Genomic DNA, 25,141 nt, shown 5'->3' with positions numbered 1-25,141 from the left:
GCTGTCTTCTTCTCGAAAGACTTCACTGTAGGTTCTCTTCACCAAACTGCATCAAGACAGTCTTCCCCTGAAGCGAGTGCTGTACATCATTCTTTCCTGTGCCACATAGGAGGCTGTTATCTCTTCTGTCTGATCTGCCTTCCTGGAGTCCTTTGACTAGATATGCGATGCTTATTTAACCATGGGCAGGCCAAAGCAATGAGTTCTCACAAACCTTCCTGATGCAGACCCACAGTGACATTCAGACTCTGTTTGACTAATTCACTGCACAGATGTTTAAGCCACAGCAATGTCACTTCTCTTAGTTGCAAGCCATTTCTAGTTGCAGGAAACAGATGAAGAACAAAATGGGTTAGCACTTAACCCAAGAGGCTTCCTGTTGCATGGATAGACTGAGGCTGCAGTCACTTTGCTGCTTTTATTTTTGCACATGCTGCTGACAGGGAACAGTTTCCACTGGCCTGGTTTACGGCCAGTTGGCAGGGCTGTTGGTCATCTTCCTCCGAGCCTATGGAGTAGATACATACAGAAGAGCTGAGGTGTCTTACCTAAATTAGACATTTTACTTTGAGACATTTAATGCAAGGTGAATGCCACCTCAGCCTTCAACATATGTGTAGATGAGCTGAGCTTTTAACTGGTTGTTAAACTGGTTGTTAAACTGGTTGTTTTTGTTCTTTTTCCCAGGACATCCAGCCAGAATGAACATGAGGAACAAATTGTGGCTCCAGAGTGTTTCCTTCTTCCTTTTATTCCAGTACAGTAAGTTTCCAGATATCTCATCTGAGCTGTACACCCACAGGATTTATCCTAGTGGCTGTTGACAGAGGCTCTGCTGAGATGCGCATGGCACAAGGTTGTCATGCGATAGCAGGCACCAGATAGGGTACCGGGGGAGTGGGTTCCATGGGATAGCAAGTCATGGAAGAGTCCCTGTGGGCAGTGGAGGGCAGGTGCAAGAATGTGCTCAGCTGGGCAGAGCTCAGCCAGCCTGCATGCCACTCCAGGGAGCAGAATTGCAGAAGTAGTGCCTGCCCTGTGTTAAAATGACTCCTGTTGACATTAGATTAAGATTTCCCTGACCAAAAAACAGCTTTGCTGTAGAAAAGGTTCTGGTGGTCATGACCAGAATATCCCCGTGGCTTATGGCCACTGTTGGCAGGCCAGCAAGGGACAGCAGAGCGATCGTCTCCTGGTCTGAGCCTCTTTGCTAAGGACGGCATTGTGCAGTCACTGCCTTTTTCTTGGGGGTTCCTACCCACTGCGCAAGCTTCGTCTTACTCAGAGCTGACTTTCTGAACAGGTCAGCTGGACAGAAAAAGGCAGCGATAATAGTGTCTGCAAGGAACAGGTGCAAGTTTAGCATTTCACATGCTGCTTCTAGACAGAGCATTGGACCTGCTCCAAACCTAAATCAGTAGAAAAGATAAGTTCACAGTCATATCTTCTTGCCGTACAGAACCATTGTGATGTCTGGTCTGAATTTTGTGTAACGCAAGCCGGGAAATTAGCTTGTACTAATTTCAGTTTGGGCCAAACTAGATCAAATACTGTTAAAAGTGTTTGATTTTTGTTTCTGAAGCTGCCAAGGATGAACAAGTCAGTATTTTAGGACACTTAATTGTTCCTTGCAGTTTGAAGTTTACTAGCTACCTAGGAATAGGTAGCATAGAAGAATTCTGCTTAGCAGGGCTTATTAGCTTATTGATACTTGCTGCGCTCTCTAAAGGAAAACAAGAGCTTTAGAATCCCATTTTTGCAGGAGAGTAAAGTTAGGCTAAAGGAGAAAAAGCATGTTTCTCAAGACTCTGGAACAAGCAGTGCTTGTATCAGGGTTTTCAGAAGAATGTACTGGGGGCTCAAAATGAAAAGTTAAAACTTAATGAAAATGTTAGGACAAAGTTCTGAAGTCAGTGTGAAATGAAAAAGTCAAAATGAAACAACGTGATAACCACATAATTTGAATCACTTACAGTTTCATGAGCATATGTTCACCCTTGGGGCCAATTTGTTGCCATCCTGACTTTTTGAGTGGGGTAAAGAGAGGATGGGTCTTGCACACAAATCTGAGTGCTGCCCAGAGCTTATGGAAGGAGAGCAGCGTGTGCTCTGATGCAACAGGACTGGGAAGAAACTCTTGTGATGCGTGAAGTCAGTGGGAAAAGTTGGGCTTTCTTTTCCTTTGAACTTAGTCTGTCCTAGAGTTAGGCTGCTCCCTCCAGCAGGCGTGGCTGCTGTGCATTTTGCTGTAAATGCAGAGACAACTTGTGAGGACTGTCATTTGATCTGGAGCGTGGGACAGATGTTTCAGGTCTGCATCCCATGTTGACTGTTCTCTGCATGCAGCATTCTCTTTAACCCATGTGTGCCTGCCCTCATCTTATGCAGAGAGCTGTTCTGAATACAAAGCATGTTTAACAAAGGGAAGGTATGAAGCCAAGAGTGCAGCTTCTCTACCCAGGCAAGCAGCAGAATAAAAAAGGGAGGTGAACTCACCACATGGTTAACATCAGAGGATTTGGGTGCCTGGCAGCTGTGAAGTAACTGAGGGCAGCCCTGATGGTGGGGGAGGACCCATGCTTGATTTAAGCATGGATGTAGCAACCTTGAGTCATAATTTGGGTATTTCCTGGTATTTTGGCATGCCATTTGCTGCCAAAGCATTTTTAATACATTTTTGATTGACGTTTACCTTGCTGCCCATGACTTGCCTCCCTGAAGAGATGGAACACATCTTATGCTCCAAGACTGGGGACTTTCAGGGGGGCTAGCACAGAGTGGTCTGTTCCCTTCAAATTTAGTGGGAGCCCTGGGGACTCTGTGTGTCGATATAAAGTTCTGCTGGCTTCATCATGGACATTGATATTGTGTTTTCTCTTTCCAATTCTACAGCTACGTGTTGCGAAAACCTCACTTGTTTTGTGGACTATGTACAGACCCTGTCCTGTACCCTGAGAAATGACTTGGGTGCCAGTTCCTATAATCTCACTGCAACATGGTACGTCTCAGTAGGATGAGCCAAGTGCAGCCAGTAGGATGTCTCTTCTAACATGGCCATAGCAAAGTGATGTCCTTCTGTTCTCTGTGTTAGACAGAATTCTTCTTGTTTCCATACTGTTTTTTCTTGGTACTTCACACTTCAGTTATCATCTGGCGTCTCCCCTAGCAAAGGATCTCTGGTTCCTGTGTCCACTGGTTGCACTGCTTGTCACAGACTGCTACACTGACTCTGGCTTTCTTGGCATTGTTTTCTCTCCTGCCCCAGGAATACCTTGCCGTTTGCTGCTGTTAACAATGGACTTTTGCTCGTGTGTGCTGGCAGGGCTCACATAGCTCGTCCAAGCCCCGTATGGTTGCTGTTGTGTGGGTGCAGCCCTGGGATGTGCAGCCCTGGTGGGCACCTTTCCTTTCCACAAACACTTTCCTACTTCTCTCAAAGGTGCTAAGCTGAGCAAACAGGAGGAAGAAACAATCTGTCAAAGTCAAAGACAAACTTTTATTTGAACATGTTGCCTCTTTTTTTTATTATTATTAATTTCTATGCCTAGTGATTCAGCAACAGATTAGTCCAACCACAGGATGTGGACCTGTTTGTTTGTTTTGGTGGTTTTAGGGTTCCAGAGGAAGATCCAGAAAATACAGTGGCTGCCTGCAGTCTCCTGCAATTGTCCAGGAACACCAGCCACACACGGTACATGTGCACTGTGGACATGACTGCACTCCTGGCAGATGTCAAAGTCCAGGTGGATGTTACAGAGATAGCTGATAGGCAACATGTGATTTCCAAACACTTTTACATGGCAGAGAACAGTAAGTACAAAAATGTTGGATTTGATAAAAACTGTCTGATCTTATGTTTATATGCTAGGATAGTCTGGGCAAGGAGCAAGCATAGCACCCAGCGATGTGCCCTCATCCACACAGAGCCCTGTGCTCTTACTGTTGCTGTTGTAAACCACAGAAGCATTTATGATTGAGGCTGAGCTTAGAGCTGGCTTAGCCCCAGCCTTTTCATGGGGAATTCCTTTTCCCCATGAGGCAGTGGGTGATAAATTTCCACTTTAGACTAATGTCATACCTAGACTATGCAAGTGTTTGTTCTTGGCTAGAATCTAAAGGTCAGGAGGAACTGCTTTAATTGCAAACACCATAAATGTCCTCACAGGAATCCCAGAAGGCCCTTGCAGTGGACACCTGAACCAACATGACATTATTGTGTGTGGCATAAGGTGTCCCAAATACCACCAGGTGTCACTTTCCCTTTCTGGGGCAATTCCTAACCATCTGCACTGCATGACAGGAAGACTGGGTGCAATCATATAGTTGCAGCAAACCGTGAAGAAAAGGGGTCGTTAGTCAGGTAGACAGGTACCATGCAGGCATATGAAAAAGGAGTCCTCCTATGTCATGAGAAGAACAATTCTTTCCGTCTCTGAGGACGTATTATCCCCTTGTGCTGTCTTCTGCTGCTCCTTAGGTGGTGAGGAGGTTCAGAAACAGGCAGAAGGCCCATATTCAGAGAAATATGGGCCTGACTTGACCGTGCTGCTGAGGTGTGAGGTTCTGTGCATGGCTCAGGACTGCTCACCTGAGAGGCAGGAATGTTGTAGATGTAGTCCTAAGTGGGAGGATCCACCCCTGCCAGAGCAGTTTCGCTCCCTACTTGCTCTGCATTGCTGATGCCATGCTGGGCCACCTCTTGTCTGCAGTAATGGTATGAAAGGTAACACCATTCTATCTTCTAGTCAAACCGCAGCCTCCGTTCAATCTGACTGCTATGTTCTCAGAGGGCTACAATATTTCTTGGGAAACTGTCTACCAGAACTCTCCTTTCTACTTTCTGAACGAGGAGCTGGAATACCAGCTGCGTTATAAAAGAAGAACTGACAGCTGGGAGGTGAGTGCGATGTCATGTTGCCGTAAAGTAGGCTGTATCAGCAAAGAGGAGGCCAGCACAAGCAGAAGCAGAACACTGGTGTGGAAGAAGCGGTTTCATGGTTTAGAAAAGGTGCCTCTTGGACTGAAAACGGGCAAAACTGAACTTTGGGAAGATGAATAGTTCTTTTGCTTCTCATGCTGTCCTGCATGGGAGGATCCCCATGCAGCTGCTCTCCAGCCAGTGCCTGGCCTTGCAGAAACAAAGTGAAAGCAGAGATTACTTTGCAGGGCTCCTCACCGTGCAGCAGTGAGGATAAAGTGGGAACAGTCACTCCAGCCCTGAGTGTTTGGTGTTTAATTGTTCACAGACTCAGAAGACTAAAGCTGTTCATGAAGATAAACGGACACTGGTGATTCTGCTGCAAGAACTCCAGGCAAACACTGAGTACGAGTTCCAAGTGAGAGCCCGACCCCGAGAAGACACAGGCTACAGTGGATTTTGGAGTGAATGGAGTCATCCACTGATGTTGAAAACCAGCCCTGACGGTACATACTACCATCTCTCCTTGCCCTTCCAGTTGGTCCAGTGTCAGAAAATTCTTATGGAACTCTAATCACATCTGATCAATTAGAACAAATTCTAACTAGCGTAGTAAAGACTTGGCTTCCTTACTGAGTACATGAACCCCAGGCCTGGGCTGATACATGCTGTCTCTACTGACCTTCTAACTGTGCTGCAAAGCGTAACTTACAGCCAGGCTCACAGGAAGAGGGTTTGGTGGGGTTGGCTGGAGGTCTGGGTACCACAGCAGGAGGGCAGCCTCCCCAGCTTCAACTCTCCAGGGTCTTGCTCGCAGCTTTCGGAAATGAGGGAGATCTAGTAGAGGTGCCTTCACCACGGGGCTACTGAGCTGAGGGCAGAGTGCATCCTGCTCTCAGGGCTAGGTTCTGTGAACTCTGATGTTTGGTCATTCTGGGCACGGGCGTTTTGTTTGGTAGCCACCACTCCCGTCCTGCAGGCAGCGCACAGTACCTTATACATGGAAGTACAATGGTGCTTGTCATGGTAGAACAGAAACTATGAAAATAGGGAGTCTTTGTTCAGATAGAGCAGGGCAGGATGACTGTGCTCAATGTCAGCAGCATATGCTTCCCTGCTCTTACTGATCTGCAGCAAACCAAAGTATTACATGGTGCTGTGGCAGCAGGGTCAGGCTCCGTTTGCGAATGGTTTTCTGAGTTCTGCTTCTCAAAGGTGCTCCTTTACATCACGAAAGGGGAGCAGCCAACAAGCACTCACCTAGTCACCTCCTTTTCTTCACATGTCTCTGGCCAGCTGCACTCTTCTCACTTCATGGATTATCTGTGGAGGTGTCCCTAAACTAGGAGTTAGAAACACCACGGGGTTTTGTATCAGGGAACTGTCCTGCCCCAAGTGTGTTGGCTATTGGTCTGTTATGCAGCCAGGACATAGGGCAGCTGATTCACTGCTCCTTTCATTGAGCATCCTCACTCAGATCTCATGTTTGGAGTGCTGAGGCCCAGGTGACTGTTTCTGTAAGAGAAAGTCTTGTTGACCAGAGTAGAAATGCAAAGTGAGCCTAAATGACTCCTTCTCTTTCTCCAGCAGTGACACAGGCAGCAGGCATGGGATGGCTGCTGCTGTTTGGTGTTGTCATGGCAATCATTGCCTCACTCACAACCATTCTGGCCAAACAGTGGAGGTAAGACTGCTTCAAGAAGCTGGAGTAAATGCTCCTATTCTGCCTTGCTAAAGATGGGGTGTTCACATGCAGCCTTCTTTGTGTCTTGTATACCCATGCACGGCCTCTGAAGCCCATCAGAATATGGTCTCCAGCTGGTGTACTGCCAAGAGCATCTTGCTTTTCTCTGGGGTTCTGTTGCCATTCACTGGTTGGGACAAGACTATGGCACATGAGGACCTTCATGGGGCCACCCAGCCTGTTCTCCTGTCTGTGCTGTGCAGCTGCCAGAAGGAAGCAATAGCCAAGGCTGGCCTGCCCCTTTCCAAAGGTGACACGGGCCTCTCTCCTTTTTGGAAGGCCAAGTGCCCTTGCAGAGAAGTGGGGTGCACGCTGCTGTGGAGGAAGGTGCTGGACTAGTGCAGCAACAGGGCTGCCACAGAAGTGCACAAGGCAGAGTTCTGCATGTGCAGACCATGAGCCAGCCCAGACTGCGGGGAAAATGTATTTTCAGTACTTACTGCTTTTCCAGAAAGGAAAAGATTGGAACCTCTTTCCTTGGCATGAATATTGTGTGCACAAGTCCTGAGGGCTGAGGCCCCATCTCCTGTGAGACTCCAAGGAAGGCCATTAGATGGCTCTGACAGCAGGAGACATCCTTGGATCTGTAGCCACTTGCTAGCCTGTGAGGCCAGTGAGGCTGGGCAAGTGATTTCAGCTGCTTGAATTGGATCTGGAGATGCCTTGATTTCCATCTGTAATGTGTGCTTAACCTCAAAGCCTTTCTCTTTTTTCTTCCAGCCTGTGGAAGAAGATGGCTTGCATCCCAGACCCTGCTTCCTTTTTCAAACCTCTTTACCTGGTGCATAATGGAGATTTCAAGGTATAAATGCACTACACAAGCAAGTAGAGCACATGACAAAATGAAACTGAAAGGCCCATCATGCTATTCTGGGCCAGGGAGTCTCATTAAGGCAGTGGGAGGGGGAATCTATCTAAGGGAACACCAACAGCTCCAGAAAAAAGGACCTCTCCAATGTCTAAGTCTTCGTCACAACTGTGCTGATCACTCCCTGTAGGTGCTGTCTCAGTGGGTGAGCTGAGCTCATTTGTGATCTGTAGCCTGAGAACCCAAAGGGAGTGGGCGAGGGGATACCAGGACAGTAACTGTGATTTTTCCAAAGCTCCAGTCCTGTGCAGCCATCAAGGCGGTGGAGCAGACTTCATTGTGGAGCCAGATCTCCTGCTCCAGCCTGTGCAGGGAAATGCACTCAGCATTAAACCTTGTAGTTCTCTCTGAAGAGTCACTCCTACAGACCACAGCTATGCACATCATCCTGGAGAGATAGCTAGAGCTTTGGGAGAAAATAACTGTTATGGGATAGTAACAGTGCAGCTGCCTCCATATGAAGGAAGTGTCTTCGAGTAACTTTGCCTGGCTGTCCCAAATTCTCATTTCACACCAGCCAAACTTGCTCATATGACAAAATGGTTTGCAAAGACTGCAGAGTTTACTGAAGTCTCAGGGTACAAAAGTAAAAGAACATTGAACATCCAGAAGTAATGATTGTATTAAGCTGAAGAGCAACTCACAATGCCATTATGAAACTGTAAAAGTGCTGGCATGTGAGTGTAGACATCACTACCTCTTTCTGAACAAGTTCCTGTTGTTACAGCAGCACTGATCAGAGACACTTCAGTGTCTGCTTTTTGTTTCTGCTTTTTCTAGACCCTCTGTAAGAGGGACACCAGCTGGACCCTAAAGATCTTAATATAATTTCCCACCACTGCATGGCTGATGTTTGCAGTTAGGTTAAGAAAATCTTGGATGGGTGCCATTCAAGCTGAAGCCTGCATTGACTGTCTCCCTTCCTGCCTTCCTATTTCAGCCCTACTGTGGCTCCTAATACCTGCACCAGAGGGGTACTTGCATTCTCTTGTAAGGCCAGTGGCACTAGTTGCTCTTAGGGACCAGTGGACTCAGTGTGGGAATTCCTGAGAGTGACGGGCTAGTGCTCACAGTGGAAATGGAAGCACTCTGCTTGCCAGGAGCCATGCTCCTCACAGGGATGAAGCCATGGGATTCTTTGTTCTGTGGAAATTGCATTCCTGATAGTTTCTAGGTAATCTGCTCAGTGCTGCTGGGAAGGGAATGACCCTCAGCTGCTAAAGCTGAGTCACTGGTCAGTAAATTTGCAGATTAAAAGAGCAGTTGCTCACACAGACACAGCATAAGATACACAGGCTGTCAAGAGGGTGTGGTGACATCGTTAATATGGGAACAGACTCATCATTTTTGACTGGCGAGAAACCAAGTGACGTAGGGCTCATTCAACTGCATCCTGCCTTCATCAAAGCAAGTAGTTTGGTTGTGTCAGTGAATAATGATCAGCAAATTACAACAGCAATGCTCTGCAGACAGCAGTCCTGGATTGGGTAGGAAGCAGTGAAAAAGTTAGAGGAAAAGTTAAGATGAAAAGAGAAGGGAAAGCAGAGGAACAGAGTTTACCCTTGTGTGTACATGGGCCCTCAGAGTCGTAGTGGGTGGGAATTTGCAAAGAACTGTCAAGAAGGAAGAGGAAATATTCTGACTGCTCAACTCTAAGAAAGGGGTTTCTTGCTGTTCCTTCAAATACCTTTTTGCACCTTAGGTGCTTTCTATCCATTACAGCTTTAATAATGAGTTCTTTTTAGCTTAGTGACAAGTGTTAGGGGACACTCAGGTTGAAAATAAATTAAAGTAGACTTGCTGCTTCTTGGTGTAATGAAGGGTTTATTTCCATGCCCTGTCAGAGGGTAATAAGCTATGTCCAGCTGTTTTCTTCTCAAATACGGTCTAGTTATGCTGGGTGCAGTTTAGGACAGGAGGTTGATATGATTAAGGCAGTCTGACAGCTGCGGTAACGCCCAGCACTTTGTCAGAAGACTTCACAGTGCTTATGAAACTCAACACTGTCACCTATTTATACACAGCTGAAAGTGATGTACTTAGAAGAGCATTGACATAGCTCAACCATTAGGCAAGTCTCAGACAGGGAGCAGAACCAGGACTTGAGTTTGTGCTTTGCCCAGCCCCTGGCCTGCAGAATCCTGCAGTAGGACATACTGGCACTCATCAGTGGCACATGGCTAAAATTTGCTGTGATCTCAGTGTCTGGTTCAGAGATTTCTTCAAAAAGAATAGAAGCTTTTACTTTGTTCTTAGAACAGAGAAATCTAGATATGTCTTTATTCCCAGATGTAACAAGGCAAGCAGCTTGTGATCTAGAGATAATGCATGGCACAGGGCAGAATGCAATACTAATGGTGATGCGATGATTCAGTGTGTGGCACTTCCCAATTATCTGAGTAAGTGTTATCTGCAGCAGGTTTTGGCTACAGTTCTTGGAGGTCCTTATGACCTGCCTAGCTTTACTTGCTTCTTGGCACTGTGAGAGAAAAGGCTGTGGCCGGTTAGCTCAGTGGTTTGAGCGCAGTGCTGGCAACAACGACAACACCGAGGTTGCGGGTTCGATTCCCGCTCGGTCCCCATGTGTTGCCTGGTCTAGTCGACAGGTGGTGTCCCTGCCCAAAAGAGGGAGGTTGGACTAGATGATCTCTAAGGTCCCTTCCAGCCTAGGCCATTCTGTGATTCTATGTAGAAGATCGGGAGAAGCCTTCCTGAGTTCCTTCCTAGGGAACTGAGGTGAAGGAAGTGACAGAGCAGCCTGCATTTGTGTTGAGTGCAGAGCAGCCCACAGCAGGGGAAGCTGAGAGAAGCAGTGCCCCAGATAAGAGGGCAGGGGAGACTTGGCTGCTTGAGTTGGGACCTCTGATTGATGCACGAAGGAATGGTGCTATGGGCAGTGGCATTCTGTGCAGCACAGAGAAAACTGCAAAACCATGCAAACCTCTCAGACCTAATTATTTTCAATTGCTTGAGTCAGTTTTCTTGCAGCTGCCTGTGTCTGGTAATAACAGCCTCTCATACCCTGCTGTTTTGGAGGAGTCAGTGATTTTAGAGCTTGAATTTGCCTTTGAAAGCATAAGAACTTTGGTGATTTCTGGGGAACCTCAAACCTGATGATACTAATCTCTCTCTCCCTCTCTCCACTCTCCTCCCCTGAATGCCTTCCTATGCAGAAGTGGGTTGGTGCATCCCATATGAAAATGACCCGTGATTTCTTTGAATGGGTCCTTCCAGAAGTCCTAGAAGTTTACACTATGCATCCTTCCAACAGCCTCTCACGAGAGGAGCTGCGTGAGCTAAGAAATGATCTGCCTTCCAAGCCCTGTGCATCTTGCCTGACTGCCCCAGGTCAGGACAGCCAGTCCCTGCTCTCTAGTGTGAACAGTGGCAGCGGGACTCAGGACCAGTCATATGGGCATTTGTCCATTGATACTGTGACCGTGGCTGATGAATTTACACCTTGCAAGTGCCAGTGCAACTGTAACCGTGTGTTCAGGGGACCCGAGCACATCACTGAGGAAGACAGTGCTGGAGAAACTGTTTACCCCAAGATTAACATTGATGATGAAGACAGAAAGGTAGCCAGTGACTTGCATCTGGCTGACCTGAGCACACAGGACAAAATACTTGCTTCAGGCTCTGTGTCCACAGACCATGTGAGGAGTACAAGTGTTCCAGCCCACCCGCCAGTAGAAAGGGCTTTGGAAGGAGGGATGGGGAGCATCCTAGAAACCCTTTGCTCAGAGCCTAATCAGTGGGATTTGGAAAATCCAGGTTCTCTGCCTTCTCCTGATGATGAAAGTGTTTCCTACAGCGAAGGCTTCTATGACTTCTTCCCTCACATTGCAAGGCCTGGTGACAGTTACCCCATGGTCTGCGTGGATTTGGACACTATTGACAGTGGCTTTGTGGACTCGGACTGTGGGAGTCCAGTTGACTGTGAATTTGAGCAAAACAGTCAGACCAACTGTGGATCCACCCCTCTGGAGGGGGAGGACTTTCCACGGAGCTACGTCAAGCAGTGGGTCTCCTGGCGCTCTGACAGCCCTGTCAATGGCACACAGACAGACTGAGGACTTGATGTTGCCTTGCCAAGTGTAGGGCCTTTCCACCCTGTGCCAGGAGCAAAGTGCCAGCCAAATTCAGAAGAGAAACAAAGTTTACTTTGTGTAAGCTCTGTTGCGTACAACAGAAAACTGTTAGGTCCATAGAAATATATGCCTATTTCTATTGTCACTTATCTGGTTAATGTCTCGAACTTGATTTGATTGATTTTTTTTTTAATCCTAGGTCACTCCCCCCTTATAATCACAGAAAAAAAGCAACTGTACCTTGAAAGTTACCCTTTAGCTTATGTTGATGTGCAAATTTTTTTAACAGTAACCTTATAAACAGTACAAAACACTGAATTTTTTTCCTTTGTGTTCTCACATGTTTTGAGAGTTTGGATTTACATGGAATTTTAGAAGCATAACCCATGGCAAGCACATTTGTTACATTAAAGTTCCTCTACCCTTTCCAGATAACACAGGTGATGCTACTTTTCCTACTAATATCTCTGGCTCTTTAAACCCAACTGTAATAAATAGGTCATTAATTATGGAGGGTCCCAGGCCTGTCTGTGGAGTGAGACCAAAAACGATTCTTTCGTAGTCATCACAGAGCTGTGTGTCCAAGACACCAAACAGAACTCAGGTTTCAGAAGGACTTTGCCTTTCCAGGTAGAATCTGCAAATAAAAAGTCTTCACACAGATTTCCGGACAAACTCATGCTACTAGGGCTTGCTACTGAATCAGCATCTCTCCCAGCATTTTCCAAGCACATTAACTGAAACACTTAACAGCATTTAGAATGATGCAGAAATTTCAGAAGTGTTGTCCTGCCTGCGTACGCCTGCAACGCCTCTGCCTCGGATCCAGTTTGCTGCAGTCAACAGGTCAGTAGCACGAAGTCTGGCTAATTTCTGCCAGCTAATAAAGCCAATCATGAAACTGCTATTGGCACTGTAACTGTGGATAAGTTTCCCTCTGACATCCCTGAATCTCTGTTTTGTTTAGGATGATTGTCTTTAAAAATTACTTTGACACTGGTATCACATGCAAAGACCTACGTCTTATGTAGGCATGGTGCTACTACCCCATGGGCTGCGTGGCTTCAGAAGATCTTGTACTGAGAGAACATTTGTGGTGAATGATGTATGTTTCCAGTGCAGTAATTATCTGTTGTTGCTGTGATACCAATGAACTCCTTTCCCTCTCCTCCACCTCTTACCTAAGACTGTAGCCAACCCCACAGCTCCCTGAACTGTAGGGACTGTAAGGAATGGAAGCCCTTTCTTTCACAGGTGAGTGCTGAGAGAGTTTGTCTCTGCATCCACATCCCTGGTCTGATTGTGCAGAACAGCCATGGCCTCTGCTCTGTTAATTTTGAACCTACAGGGCTCAGCTTTGCCCATGTTGTTATTACTCCCTCAGTATATCCCTAGATCAGGGGCTTCCTTGTCACTGCTCCAAGACATCAGGCGGTTTGGTTCCTTCCTTCCTTGTCTTCCATTTTTCTTGCCACCTTCTGTGGCAAATCGTGGGAGGTATTGTCTGAGCACGCTCATACGTGTCCACGCTGTGCTGCAAGTGCCCTGCGTGCCCTCCACGAGGCAGCACAGGATGGAGCAGGCTCACTCGGCCGCCGGAGCGCTGAGCCTGCGCAGAGCCCACTCGCATCATCCTTGGGCCTGTGCCAACGTGTACCGGGTAGAAGCACCGCTGGTGGTCTGTAACGCAGTTCTGCAGCTTCAGCTTGCAGTTGTGTGCATTTCGGAAACTGCATTGTGGGAGCCGGCCCCAGGCTGCTTAACAGAGAAGGGGAAACTTGCCTGTCTTTTTACGGCCCTTTTACCTCTCAGTCCTGCACAGTCGTTGTAGTAGAGGATGAAGGTTTGGTGCTACGTTGGATAGAAGTTGCCTCTGGTCACCCTAGGAGGCAGAGGAGAGCTTGCTGTATTGGGTCAGGCTGAGGTGGAGTCAATCTTCCCATAGCAGCTCTCTCAGTGCTGGTTGTTTTTGTTTTTCTCCTTGGAGTGGTAGCTAGAAGGGTGTTGATAGCACCCCAGTGTTTTGGCTACTGCTGAGCGGTGCTCACACAGCACCAAGGCTGTGGTTTTTGTTTTTTTTTTCCAACGTTCCCCCAGCAGTAGACTGGGGGTGGGTAACATCTTGGGAGGGGATACAGCCGGGCCAGCTGCCCCAAACAGACCAAAGGGGTATTCCATACCATATGACGTCAGCTCAGACATCAAAGGGAGAAGGAAGAGGGAAGTGGGGGGGCATTCGCTGTTTTGTGCTTGTCCTCCCGAGCAACCGCTACGCGTTCTGGAGCCCTGCTTCCTACAAAAGCGGCTGGACATCGCCTGCTGATGGGAAGTAGAGAATAATCTTTGTTTTGCTTTGCTTCCGCGCGCGGTATTTGCTATTGCTTTATTAAACTGCTTTTTTTTATCTGAACCCACGGGCCTCTTTTTACATCTTCCCTCTCCCCTGTCCATCTAAAAGGGGAGTGATAGAGCGGCTTTGGTGAGTGCCTGGCCTCTGGCCAGGGCCAAACCACCACACTTGCTGTGATATGTGGCATAAGAATATTAAAATAAGGGTGGCTGTTCCCTTTGAAGCTAGCTGTAACAAAAACTTTTAGCCAATGAATTGCTTACCCTGTGGATGTGGTTTGAGGTGTGTTTCTTTCTGTGGCTCCTAGCAGCAAACTGCAAATGTACCTGACCTAGCCATATCTAACTTGGAAAACCCGTGTTTCTTTCCAGGGCCATTAGTAGCATTGTAAGTCCCTGTTTTGTTGGGTTTTCGGAGGCCTCCCTGCTCTCACACAAGCTGTCTCTAAAAGGTGTCACTGCGCTTCTGTGACTTCAGTAACCCACAGCGGCAGATCCCTGAACAGCAGCGCGAAGCACAGGAAGGAGTTACGATAACAGTTTGGTAGAGGCATTTGATGTTTAAGTGCTTGGCCAAGCAGGTCTGCTTAAAAGAACACTTTGCGATAGGCTGCCTAAGCCCGTCACTGCAGGGGAATCTGCGCAGCCACTCCTGCAATGCTCAGGTAACTGGGCCATGTAACTTTAGCCTACCTTGCAAGTGAGGTTAGTCACACGCTGAGCAGTGGGATGAGGTGGTAAGAAGATGCCCGCAGCACCACCCATGTAGACAAAGCCCTTAGAGGGCTGTGGTCTGCTGCACTTTGCACAGCGTTCACAACAGTCAGGGACATGATATTAGCATTAAGATGTTGCACTGACCAGAACAGTGTCCTTTTACTGGGGGACTTGATGAGCAGAGGAAAGGAGGGAGGCCAGATCTCATAGATTCTTGAGTGACAGCATGATCAGGATACAGAAGTGGTCCTGGGCTACAGTATTGACCATCTACTCCAAAAAACTAACAATCTATTCACTAGCCAGTCATAGAAGGAGGTAGACGCAGAAATTCCAGTCTATCTGAGGCTGTGTCAGGTTCAGAAATGTGCATTATTGTACAAGCCGAGGAATGCAACACAGACAGAACAAGTACTGCATGTCCCAGTAGCTTCCGCTGTAAAGTGGTGTTTCTTCTATTCACTACATTTGCCTCTACAGTCATCCAAAACCAGAGGAGATAGCAAAACATATGAATTTGGTACAGGGTTGACTACTGGACATCTATCAAAATGGAGCACTTTGAACAAAAAAAGCTACATCAGACCTCAAGGTAGTTGCAACTTAAATCACCTGGTGATAAAAACCATTAAGCCGATAGAAGCTAATTGTGGGTCAGTGGCACAGGTGTAAATAGGTCCTAGAAAATGTGAAAGAAAGGTTTGAGTGGCCTTTGCAGGACAGGAGTTTAGCTAACGGTCTTTGGGCTGAATGGCACTTGGCATACAGGAGAAGCATGAAAAGACAGAACTTGTAGAGAGCTGTGATGTTCTTGTGAGAAATACTTCTCTGTATTTTGGAATAGTAATATGAAAGGAAACTGGGAAAAAAAGTTTGTGCTTTGCTGTTTGAGCCGAACTATTGCTGAACTCTAGTACTGATTTTTCTGTCTGCCCTGGTATGGTAAAAGCTGTGGGTCTTACACAGCCATAGCATCTTTATGGTGATCTGCAGCAGCAAGTTAGGTAGATATAGGGATGCAATTTGTCCCTACAGGAGACGATATTTTCTGCTGCAGCAGGTGAATTACAGGTGTCTGCACAGTTCTGAGGCAGCAGGTGTTATTTCCTCAAATGACACTCTGATGGCTGCTTGCATCTGAGGGGCTTCCTGTTTCTGCTCCTGTTCAGGATTGTTATAACTATGAAAAGTGTAATATACATTTAGATTGGTAACCATGGGAGTTGGCAGGAGTCTTACTGGATGGGGAAGGCCCCAAAGCAGGTACTGGGAGAAACTCAGTCTGCAGTACCAATTGGGAAACATCTCTCTCCATTTCTGCATGGCCTCTGCCTTCCTGTGTCTTGGTCTTTAAAGCTAATACTGGCAGACTGTTTTCCAGTCTGTGCTTTGCCTGCTTCTCACTTGCCCTTCTCTGGCACTCGACTCACGTGCATGACGGACTTGATGGATCCTGACTGTAACACTACCACTGCAGCATGGCAGATGGGTACGGGAAGATCGATTCCTTATACACCCTAGGGTTTGGACATGGAAGCCCTGCAATCCTTGTTTGTCTTTGCTTCCAGAGCTGGCCCTCTGAGCACGGCACAGCAATGGGAAGTGCAGGACAGGACAGCTCAGGGATGCCTCGAGTACCTGAGCACAGCTGGGCAGAACCTTTGGATGGCAGTAGTCTCACCTTGCATCCAATCATGGCTAGGAAATGGCTTTAGGTCACTTAGAAAGCTCTTCTGCTGGCATTTTTTATATAATTGTTGTAAGAAGGTAATTTTATATTAATCAAATTACTTGGCTTTTTAAATGTTAACTCTTTAACAGTAATTCCTCAGTTTCTCCATCACTAATGAGTAATTGCAGATGCAGCTGCTTTAACTCAATCTGATAATCTGAGCAGTTTTTAATTGGTTCTTGAGATTATCTTTAAAATCAGGTACAGTAAGATCTGCTTTATTATGCCACTGCTACTGCCTGATCATCAAACCGCACAGCCTAAACTACCAAGGGACAGAAGCAGTGCAAAAAGTGAAGCTTCATTTGAGCTGGTAAGATAGTTTAACCTATATCTGGGCTATGCTTGCCAGTAAATAATGACAGGATACATCTACTGAGGTAAGGTGCTGAAAAATAATTTCTTTACCTAAATGTGGAATTCTGTATTGTTTCTTGTACTAGGAACCTAGAACAATAAAATGACCAGAAGGGTCTTTGCACTTTTGTTCTGCTAGTTTACTGTGTGCAAAACCACACTAATGTGTTAATTCTGATACGGATTGTGCTAGAAAGAAACATCGTCTTGAACAAATGATTTTTAGGTACTTGTCTATGGCTGAAACAGATGAATGTAAATGAATCCAGCCCAAACAGGCCCCAGTGTTTGGGACTTTGCAGACAAAAACATGCTCTTAATGCATTCGTGTATATATATGTAGATACATATATATGTGTGTGTATGAATATCGCAGTATTGCAGTAGTCACTCTTTGTAGCAGCTTTTTTTCAGCTTCTGGGATCCAAGTCTGTCAAATCTAGAGGAAGATAGCTATTCATGAGCATCAAATTGTGGAAAAATGGGTCTCCAAAGATGAAGGGTTCTCTCTGATGATCTCTGCAGATGAGGAAGTCCTATTACTTCTTCCTTATTCTTCAGTAGTTTGTATGCTGTTCATAAGAGGCTGCTATATGCAGGCCTTAGGCATTCAGGATGTAGATAATCTACCACGAGTTTTTCTTAAAGGACCTACAAAATATTTTCTTGTAGGCAGGGCTGACCAAAGGAGTGCCCATGATAAACAATCACGCCTGCTAGCACAATGGCTCACTCTGGAGAACGTGTGCTTCAGGCTCACCTTAATAGATGCAGAGATGTGCCTGTTGGTACAGACCCACTACTGCTTGTCGTAGTTTTACTTCATAGGTGCAAGTGAGTGTCCTGCCTTTCTTTAGTGTTCGTTGGTGCTGCCTCTGGAAGAGATTGAAACAAAGGAAGGGAGTATGGCTAAGGGAGAGTAGGCCATTTATGACTAATTGCTGAGATGTAAGGAATGGAAACAGAGTGTTCAAGGGCCCAGGTCTGCTGTGCCTGCTCTCGCTGTGCACTGCTCGTTGTATCTTGCTGTGGGAAGGACAGCAAGCAGAGCATGTTTTGGAACAGCTCAAAGCCACTGCCAGACAAGAACCTGAAGCTTCTGACTTCCTCTAAGATTTAGGTGAGCATAGCAGACCATATGAGTGAGCTGCAACAAGAAAAAGTGCAGTGACAAAACAAAAATGTTGATTGCAGAGGTGGGATAGAACTTAGGAGTCCTGGCTGTGTGCTGTGTGCTGGCATATATACAAACGTCAGAGATACAAAGGTCCTTTTTTGTCTCTGTCACTTTGAAACCATTACATTTCCCTATGAGTCTTCCCTCTGCCTTTCTCTATGAAGTCAAACATAAGCTTCTTGTCCTCATCTTCAAAGTCAGTGACAGCCTCTTCTTCTCGTCCTCTCTCACTTCCATATCAAATAGTCAACTCTATGACGCCAGCTTACACCTCCCACTAGATCATCAAATCGACTCCTCCTCACCTTTCTCCATGATACTGCTTACACATTGAAGGTGTTGCCTACAATTCCCTTGAGCTACCTCGGCTTCATTCTTCAAGTCTCTCCTTCAGTCTGTTCTTTCCTGAGTTGCTAAAACCCAGACCATATCTAGGCTACTTGTGTACTGAGACTTTGCTGTCTCCTTCTTGTATTACTTCCCCTCTCAGTGATATCTATCAAATAATTTCTTTTACCTTAAATTCTTAAAAGCAAAGCCCTCTTTTTATTGTATGTTGTACTGGACCCCAAATGTGGGGATTAGCCAGAACTTTGAATATGGATTTCTAGTAATGCAAACAGATATAGTAATAACAGTCAATCACCTGCCTTTCTGTTCACAAGCAGTTGAGAGCGTTTGGAAAACCTGGGTTGTACAAATTGTGGTTAAAATTGCTTGAAATGGCTTTTGGGAAATGGAAGCAGCTGATGGAACCACAGAAGGGCAGGGGAAAATCATGGCTGCAAAGCTTCATTTCCTTGAGCAGATACCAGGCAGGAGAGCTCTGCTCTGGGAACATTCAGAAAGGTTGGAAACACCATTGCAACCAGCTTGAGACCACCTGGGAACTTGAGGTCACCAGTCGGCTTCTGGTGCCAAACCAGTACCTGGATTTGTGGCAGCATACCTGGTGTATCATTTCAGGGCTTTCTCTCAGACACCTGGTCTCTTTTTTTTCCTGCAGAGTCAAGGTGGTTCTTCTCCTTTCCTCTGACACCTCCCACACCTACAATTTTCACAGCGCTTTTCTGCCTTCACCCACAACTCAGCAGTGTTGCAGAAACTGGGCATTAGAACAAAAGAAAACCCCATCAAGCAGCCTGAGAGGAACTTTGTTTGTCTTCCAGTCCCCCAGCTGCTGTAACAGTGCCCTTGCTGCTAGCGCTGGAGGCAGGGCATGCCAACAAGATGTTGCCTTGCAGTGGTGCCAGCGCCTTTATTGGTTTCTGCTTGATTCCTGGCTTGATAGTTAGCTTCTTGATTTCCTCCTGCTGCAGAGAGAACTGACAGTGTTCAGAAATGATGGTCACTGTGAAGAATGCTGAATGCCTGCTATGTCACCAAGAACCCCTTCCCCCACCCACTCTCACTTGAATTGAAAAGTACTTTTGTACTTGCCTCATTTTTGTCCCATTCTGTGACTGCCTGCTCTGCAACACCAAGAGGTTTGAACCAGCCATGTCCATTTTGCTACAAGGCCTATAAACCCCCTCATATTGACCTACATAAGAGGAAGAGAATTTCACCAAGGCAGTCATTTTCTTCTGGGACTTGCTAAGGCAGCTCATCTGTGGTCAGGCTGGGCCTGCCTTGGGGTAATGGGACAAATCTTTTCCCACAGCTGAGACACTTGAACCAGGTGAGAAGGACAGTGAGTATGAAAGATGAGAAAAGGCATCAGACCATCTCTAGGATTCTAATAAAGTTTGTAGCTGTTTTCTCACAAGGCCAAACTCATTGTAAACATCAGCAGACATTACTCAAGTGACCTCATTAATATGTGTCTATGCTTGTAATTGGTATTTTCCCTGAGCATTGTAAAATATACACTTATTTCCTTTCTTCAAAAGTGGGAAGTGTCTGGCAGTCATTGAGAAGTGATGGGGCCCGTTTGTGAACTAGATTTTTGGGATGTAATATAGGTTTACCTTTGCAAGGGTGAGGATTGCCCATGTTAGGAGAAGAGTATCACGACCACGTTAGAACAGAAAATTGTAACTAAATCCTGCATCAATTTCACAACTTTTGTCTGAGCTAAGGACTTTTATTTTTTTTTTTTACAATACCTAACCAACATCTATAAACTACAAATCCTGGATCATACCTTTAGGTAGGAGGTTCCAGCAACAGAAGTGGTTCCCCTTTATACAAAATCTGCATTTTGTTTCTAATTGTATCTACCTCCAGTGTCCAACTACTGGATTTTTCCTGTTCAGCTACTGGATTCTTTCCATCTCTCTAGCACATTTTAAAAAAACAAACAAGCAAACAAAATCTTCTTCCCAAGATACAGCTAGTGTGAAATGACTACTGAACCTTTCCTTTCGTTAAGTTCAAGAGATTTAGTTGGTCTTTAATTGTTTATTTCTGAGGAAAGTTATCTAGGATTAAATAATTCTCACAGCCCTTTTCAGAACTATTTTCATCTTTTCAGCAATTTTTTGTTTAAAATCTGGATCCCAACAGAAGGAATGAACTAATAATGGTGTTGCAAATGCTACATGCAGCTGCAACAACATTTCTTTTAATCGCTATGCATCCACGGCCTGTGTGTTAGCTCCTCTAATTGCATTAATATACTGCAGAATCTTGTTCAGCTGGCTATGCGCTATTTCCCTAAATAATTTTCTGATAAGCCTTTCAGAATTCAGTGTTCCATGACCTAATTATGACTAATGTTCATGGCTTCTAAAATACAAATTAGGTGAGCTAGAGAGCCAGGAAACATCTCACATGTTTCAAACCTTACAAACTGAACAAAGAACTTCTTGCAGAGTGGGAGGAGAGGTTTATCAAATTAGTAGCAATTACCTGGAAATATTCTGTCCCGGTTTAGTTATCTTGACCTATGTTTGTGTGTGTGCCTGAACAAGTTCTTCTAAGCACATGCATAACTCTACCTAATGCAGCACTCTCTATTTCATATTTAGTCAGCCTTAGTGCAGTTATCACAGGGATCATATGCAACCCTGATTAGAATGATAAGCAGGAGAGACTTCACGCCTCCCAGCATCCCTCAGCTAAAATCAGCTAATGGTGACACTTCCTCTCAATAACCCCCACTCTAAAGAAGGTCTGCAGCAAAACAGGATATTTAAGAAAAAAAAATGTAAATGAAGATGTGGTGAAGTGGAAGGCAGAAAGATCCTTTTCTCTTGGGCAGTTTATGAAACACTGTAATTATCTTACTATTTAATTCAGAAAAGGGACAGTATAAGCAGGCATAATTACAGGAAAGAGGTTGATACGTGGATGCTGCTGTGTAGTTTTGTGAAATCTGGGACTGGAAGAACACTCTTGGTCCTGGAGTCCAGTTCCTGCTACTGTAGCCATCAGACCATTTACTCCCTTCAGTAAAACAATCCTAATGACTGAAGTACCACAGTCCTTGCTAAGCATAGGCTCTTTTTCACCCACTCCTTTTCAAGGCTACTTCAGACCCCTTATTGGTGAGAAACCACAGTCTTATTCTATAGCCAGGCTACACCCATTTGGGCTGTGCTGATGCTGTACTTTGTGTTTCCTATCCTGACATTTCTCGCTCCATTTTCCCCAGCTGCTTCTGAGAGATCATAACCATTGGAAAATTTTTGTTGATTTTTCATTTTTGTATAATAGCTATGCCAAGTTCTTTCACGACAGAACGTTCTCACGCTCTCCCGTTACTCCACCCGTAGAACTTGGTTCGGTGTTCATGCTGGGCAAGCAGTGCCACTGTTGGAGGAACACTCTTCCTCCAGTATTTTTTTGATTTTTCAAGTAACTGTTTTTGTCTATACTTATTGATGGTCTCTGCCTACAAACTCACTCTGTGTTTTCTGGGTTCCAGGCTGAGTCACGGGCTCCTTAGAGCACCATACTGCTTGCAGAGGTCCTGGGCTTGTTTGCTGCCTTAAGGTAACAGCAAATACCACAAACTGGAAGCATCTTAAAAAAAGGTCATCTATTGCTGAGTAGATCAGGTTAGGGCTCTTCATATTAAACTTTGTTTGCTGTAAAATCATCAAATTCAAAACTTTTAATGAAAAAGTATAATTTAAAATGTTATATATATAAAAATTATCATTTCAAATGAAAACTTCAGCAAGAAAGAATTCACAGAATGCAATTTCTAGTTAAAAACGAAGAGAGAAAGTCTACCACTACCTTGTAGAGAGATAGTGTTCCATACTGCTGAAGCAATTTTGGCTACTGGTTTTGGCTACTGTCAGAAACAGGATGTGGGGAAGCATGAACATTTGTTCCAGCCTACCGTAGGTCTCTGCTGCTCTTAAACTGTTACAAACCAGAAGACAAAAATGCAGGAAGAGGGAAAGATTGAACACCCACCCATCCACAATCGAATGGCAGGAATTAGAGATTTCCCTTCAGGCAGCTGGTGCTTTAGATTCCTGTGGAATGTGCTATTTACTGCCGCAAGAACAGTTCCTCCAGAAGAAATTATATAGCTGAGTTGGTGCCCTGTCTGACAGAGTCATGATCAACGTGTGTCAAGGCTGGCAGAAGCATGTAGCTAAAGCTTCAACCTGCTGGCACAGATACTGACAACACTGCTTCTAACAATTGCTCTCTTTTAGATATTGTCTGGAATGGGAGGAGATGTGCAGCAGTTGGGGCTCCACATGTGCGTTACTGCCATGCTGCTCTTCGGTGGAGGAAGAGGGAGAGGTAAGAGATGTGGTCAGCTGTGGGAAGGGAGGCACAGGCATGTGCTCATTTCTCATTCACAGACCCTAAAGTAAGCAACTCAAGATCTTGGGACTGCCCTTCGCCAGGTCCCGGCAACCCATACGGCTGGCTGACAGCGCTAGGCTTAGGGATCTCAGAACATAGTGGGCAAGCTGGGCAGCAGAAAAAATGTAGTCGCTGCCCAAGGTCCCTGCTCTAAGATCTTATCTCATGCAGCGACATGCGGTACAAAAGAGGAAGAAAATAATGAGGAAGGATAGGTGAGGTGTCAGTAAAGGAAGCACTAGAAAGTAATGTGTTTGATGTACCAAGCGAGGCCTCAGCAGGTGATTCATGAACACAGCTCTGGTCTCCTTCCCCTGCAGAGTTCCCTGGCAGCCTGAGCTGCTTGAATAACTACGTGACTACTGTGAGCTGTGTATGGGCAACAGAGGAGCCTGTGGGTGACGGACCTTTCCATCTGCATTTTACCAAGTAAGTGCTGCACGCCACTGCCTGGCATGGGCAGAACGGCACAGAGCAGCAGAGATGGGGCACAGCCATGGGCTTTGCTCCCTGCACAGCAGGAGACCTGTGGCACAGCTGGCTCTGCCACCACATCACCCCATACCTGGGCTGCCTCAGAAGCTGCTCCCCTCACACCCTTCCATGGGCCCACAGCCTTGGGGGTGGGGGGCCAGGGTGCAGCAGATGTCCAGCACACACAGCTACATGAATTCAGGTCAGCTCAGGGCGGTCTTCTGTCCGGCGTCCCCTTCTGGCAAGGGGTTCTCAGCACAGAGAGCCTCCCCATCCTAGCTTCCGCTTCCCCTGATACAGGGGCTTCCAGAGCCCATCCTACATGAAGCTGCCTAATCAATTTCTCACTACTTCTTGTCTTGCTGCCTAGAAATCAAACCCCTAGTGGTTTAATCTAAGTTAGTTAATATATATACACAAAAGGATTTTGAAAGGCCAGTGAATTACAAGCTCTAGTAACAGATTTAGAATATTACGTGAATAATTCTTCCTCTAAGAGAAATCATTTGAATAGTTTGCTAGGTGGTACGATAATAAGCATTATGATATACTAATTTGAGATGGATCTGTTTAGATTATGTAATAATGCTGCCTTGACTACCAATAACTAGTGAACTATTACATGTGGGGAAGCCACACTGCCTCACCTGCGAATATGAAAAAAACCAGCCAAACAACACACCAGCCTCTGGCAGGTTTTGCTGTCAGTACTGGTTTGTTCTTAGTGAATAAGGCTTTCGTGTACAACTTACTAGCTCTGTGCTGTATGCTTATAGCTAACTGTCTACCCAGGGCTACCACCCTACACCAGCTGCATTCCTGGCAGCGACACTGAGCAGCCCTCTCAGAGGGAGCAGGGGGCAGGTGCAGGGTCTTTGTGCAGCTCCTGGGAGTTCAGGTGCTCTCAGCAGTGAGGTTATTAAGGTGTATCCTTCCTCCCTCTGCAGCCTTGCTGTCCAGCCAGCTTTAGCATTGCTTGCTCTGCTGTCTGCACTAAAGAGGTTCATGTTCTTCCAGAATGTGGTGCTGTGCTAAGCTGCCACCCATCTTTCATAAACTGAAAAGCTCTTAATCGTATAACTTAAAATAAACTTTCAGCCCTTCTATTCTTCTAGCCTCTGGTCAAAGGGCCACAACGCCAGCTGCAAACTGACTGCCAGAGAGAGCACGCAGAATCAGCACCACTGCACAGTCCATTTAGTCAGCCAGATCCTGGACACAGACGGTTATAGAGTCTCTCTCCAAGGCAACTTCTTTGGAAGTAATCACACATATGTTACCTTTCCAGAGTACAGTCCCCGCAAACACAGTAAGTATGAACCAGGGCAGATGCGAGCTGAGGTTCTGCTTAGCAGCTTTGGGGTAGGTCTGGTACACTCTCTGACAATGGGTGTTTCAAAGACAGCAAGTGAAAATAACAGAAACAAGCCAGACTGCCCATCCCTGGAGAGTGCACCACGACGACTTCATCAGTAGGGATGCAGTCCCAGTGTTTGTGCATTCTGAGTTGTCCAGAACTTCAGAGAGGTCTGGCTCTGGAACGCCTTTCAAGTATACTTCCCATCTGCACCGTGTTTTGTTGTGCCATGGGTAATGTGCAGTTGGATTGCCTTTATAGTTGGCTTTTTTCTCTAAGAAATTAAGTAATGAATAATCAAAGTGATTGATCAAATTCAATGCCCCATGGCCTGGTACTTCAGCGAAATGCTCTAGTATTTGAAATCTCAGAGCCTATTTGTGTTAGTGATATACTGGAAGAGCCAATTGTGACATCAAAAGTGTTTCCTTGCTTGCAGAACTATACCCAGGGGCTATTTGAGTTACCATTAATTTATGTCGGTTTTGTCACTGCCCTGACCTACTCTGTAAGCTAATTTGGTCTACTGATGGTCTCAGTGTTGGTCTCTTCTCTCAAAGAAGAGCTGTGTGTTGGTCTCT

At 45.9% G+C, this 25,141-nt stretch overlaps 1 protein-coding gene across 1 annotated transcript; it reads left to right on the top strand.

Annotated features, from left to right (window-relative positions):
* Positions 1 to 707: 707 nt before the first annotated feature.
* Positions 708 to 11,680, top strand: IL21R (interleukin 21 receptor). Its single transcript, XM_009876537.1, has 8 exons — positions 708 to 762; positions 2,893 to 2,998; positions 3,614 to 3,810; positions 4,746 to 4,897; positions 5,247 to 5,424; positions 6,506 to 6,602; positions 7,383 to 7,464; positions 10,704 to 11,680. The coding sequence occupies exons 1-8, from the start codon at positions 708 to 710 to the stop codon at positions 11,601 to 11,603; spliced, it is 1,767 nt and encodes a 588-aa protein (XP_009874839.1). The 3' UTR covers positions 11,604 to 11,680.
* The last annotated feature ends 13,461 nt before the right edge of the window (positions 11,681 to 25,141 follow it).

The sequence above is a fragment of the Apaloderma vittatum genome, unplaced genomic scaffold (genome assembly GCF_000703405.1).
Source record: "Apaloderma vittatum isolate BGI_N311 unplaced genomic scaffold, ASM70340v1 scaffold34860, whole genome shotgun sequence".
NCBI classification, from domain to species: domain Eukaryota; kingdom Metazoa; phylum Chordata; class Aves; order Trogoniformes; family Trogonidae; genus Apaloderma; species Apaloderma vittatum.
The sequence above is the reverse complement of the archived record's forward strand: the minus strand, read 5'-3'. Positions and strand labels throughout refer to the sequence as shown.

Bases quoted from the DNA above. Each gene is read 5' to 3' on its own strand.
- IL21R (XM_009876537.1), top strand. From the start codon at position 708: ATGAGGAACAAATTGTGGCTCCAGAGTGTTTCCTTCTTCCTTTTATTC. The intron at 4,898-5,246 runs GTGAGTGCGATG...AATTGTTCACAG, and splicing joins GAAGAACTGACAGCTGGGAG to ACTCAGAAGACTAAAGCTGT. The intron at 7,465-10,703 runs GTATAAATGCAC...CTTCCTATGCAG, and splicing joins TGCATAATGGAGATTTCAAG to AAGTGGGTTGGTGCATCCCA.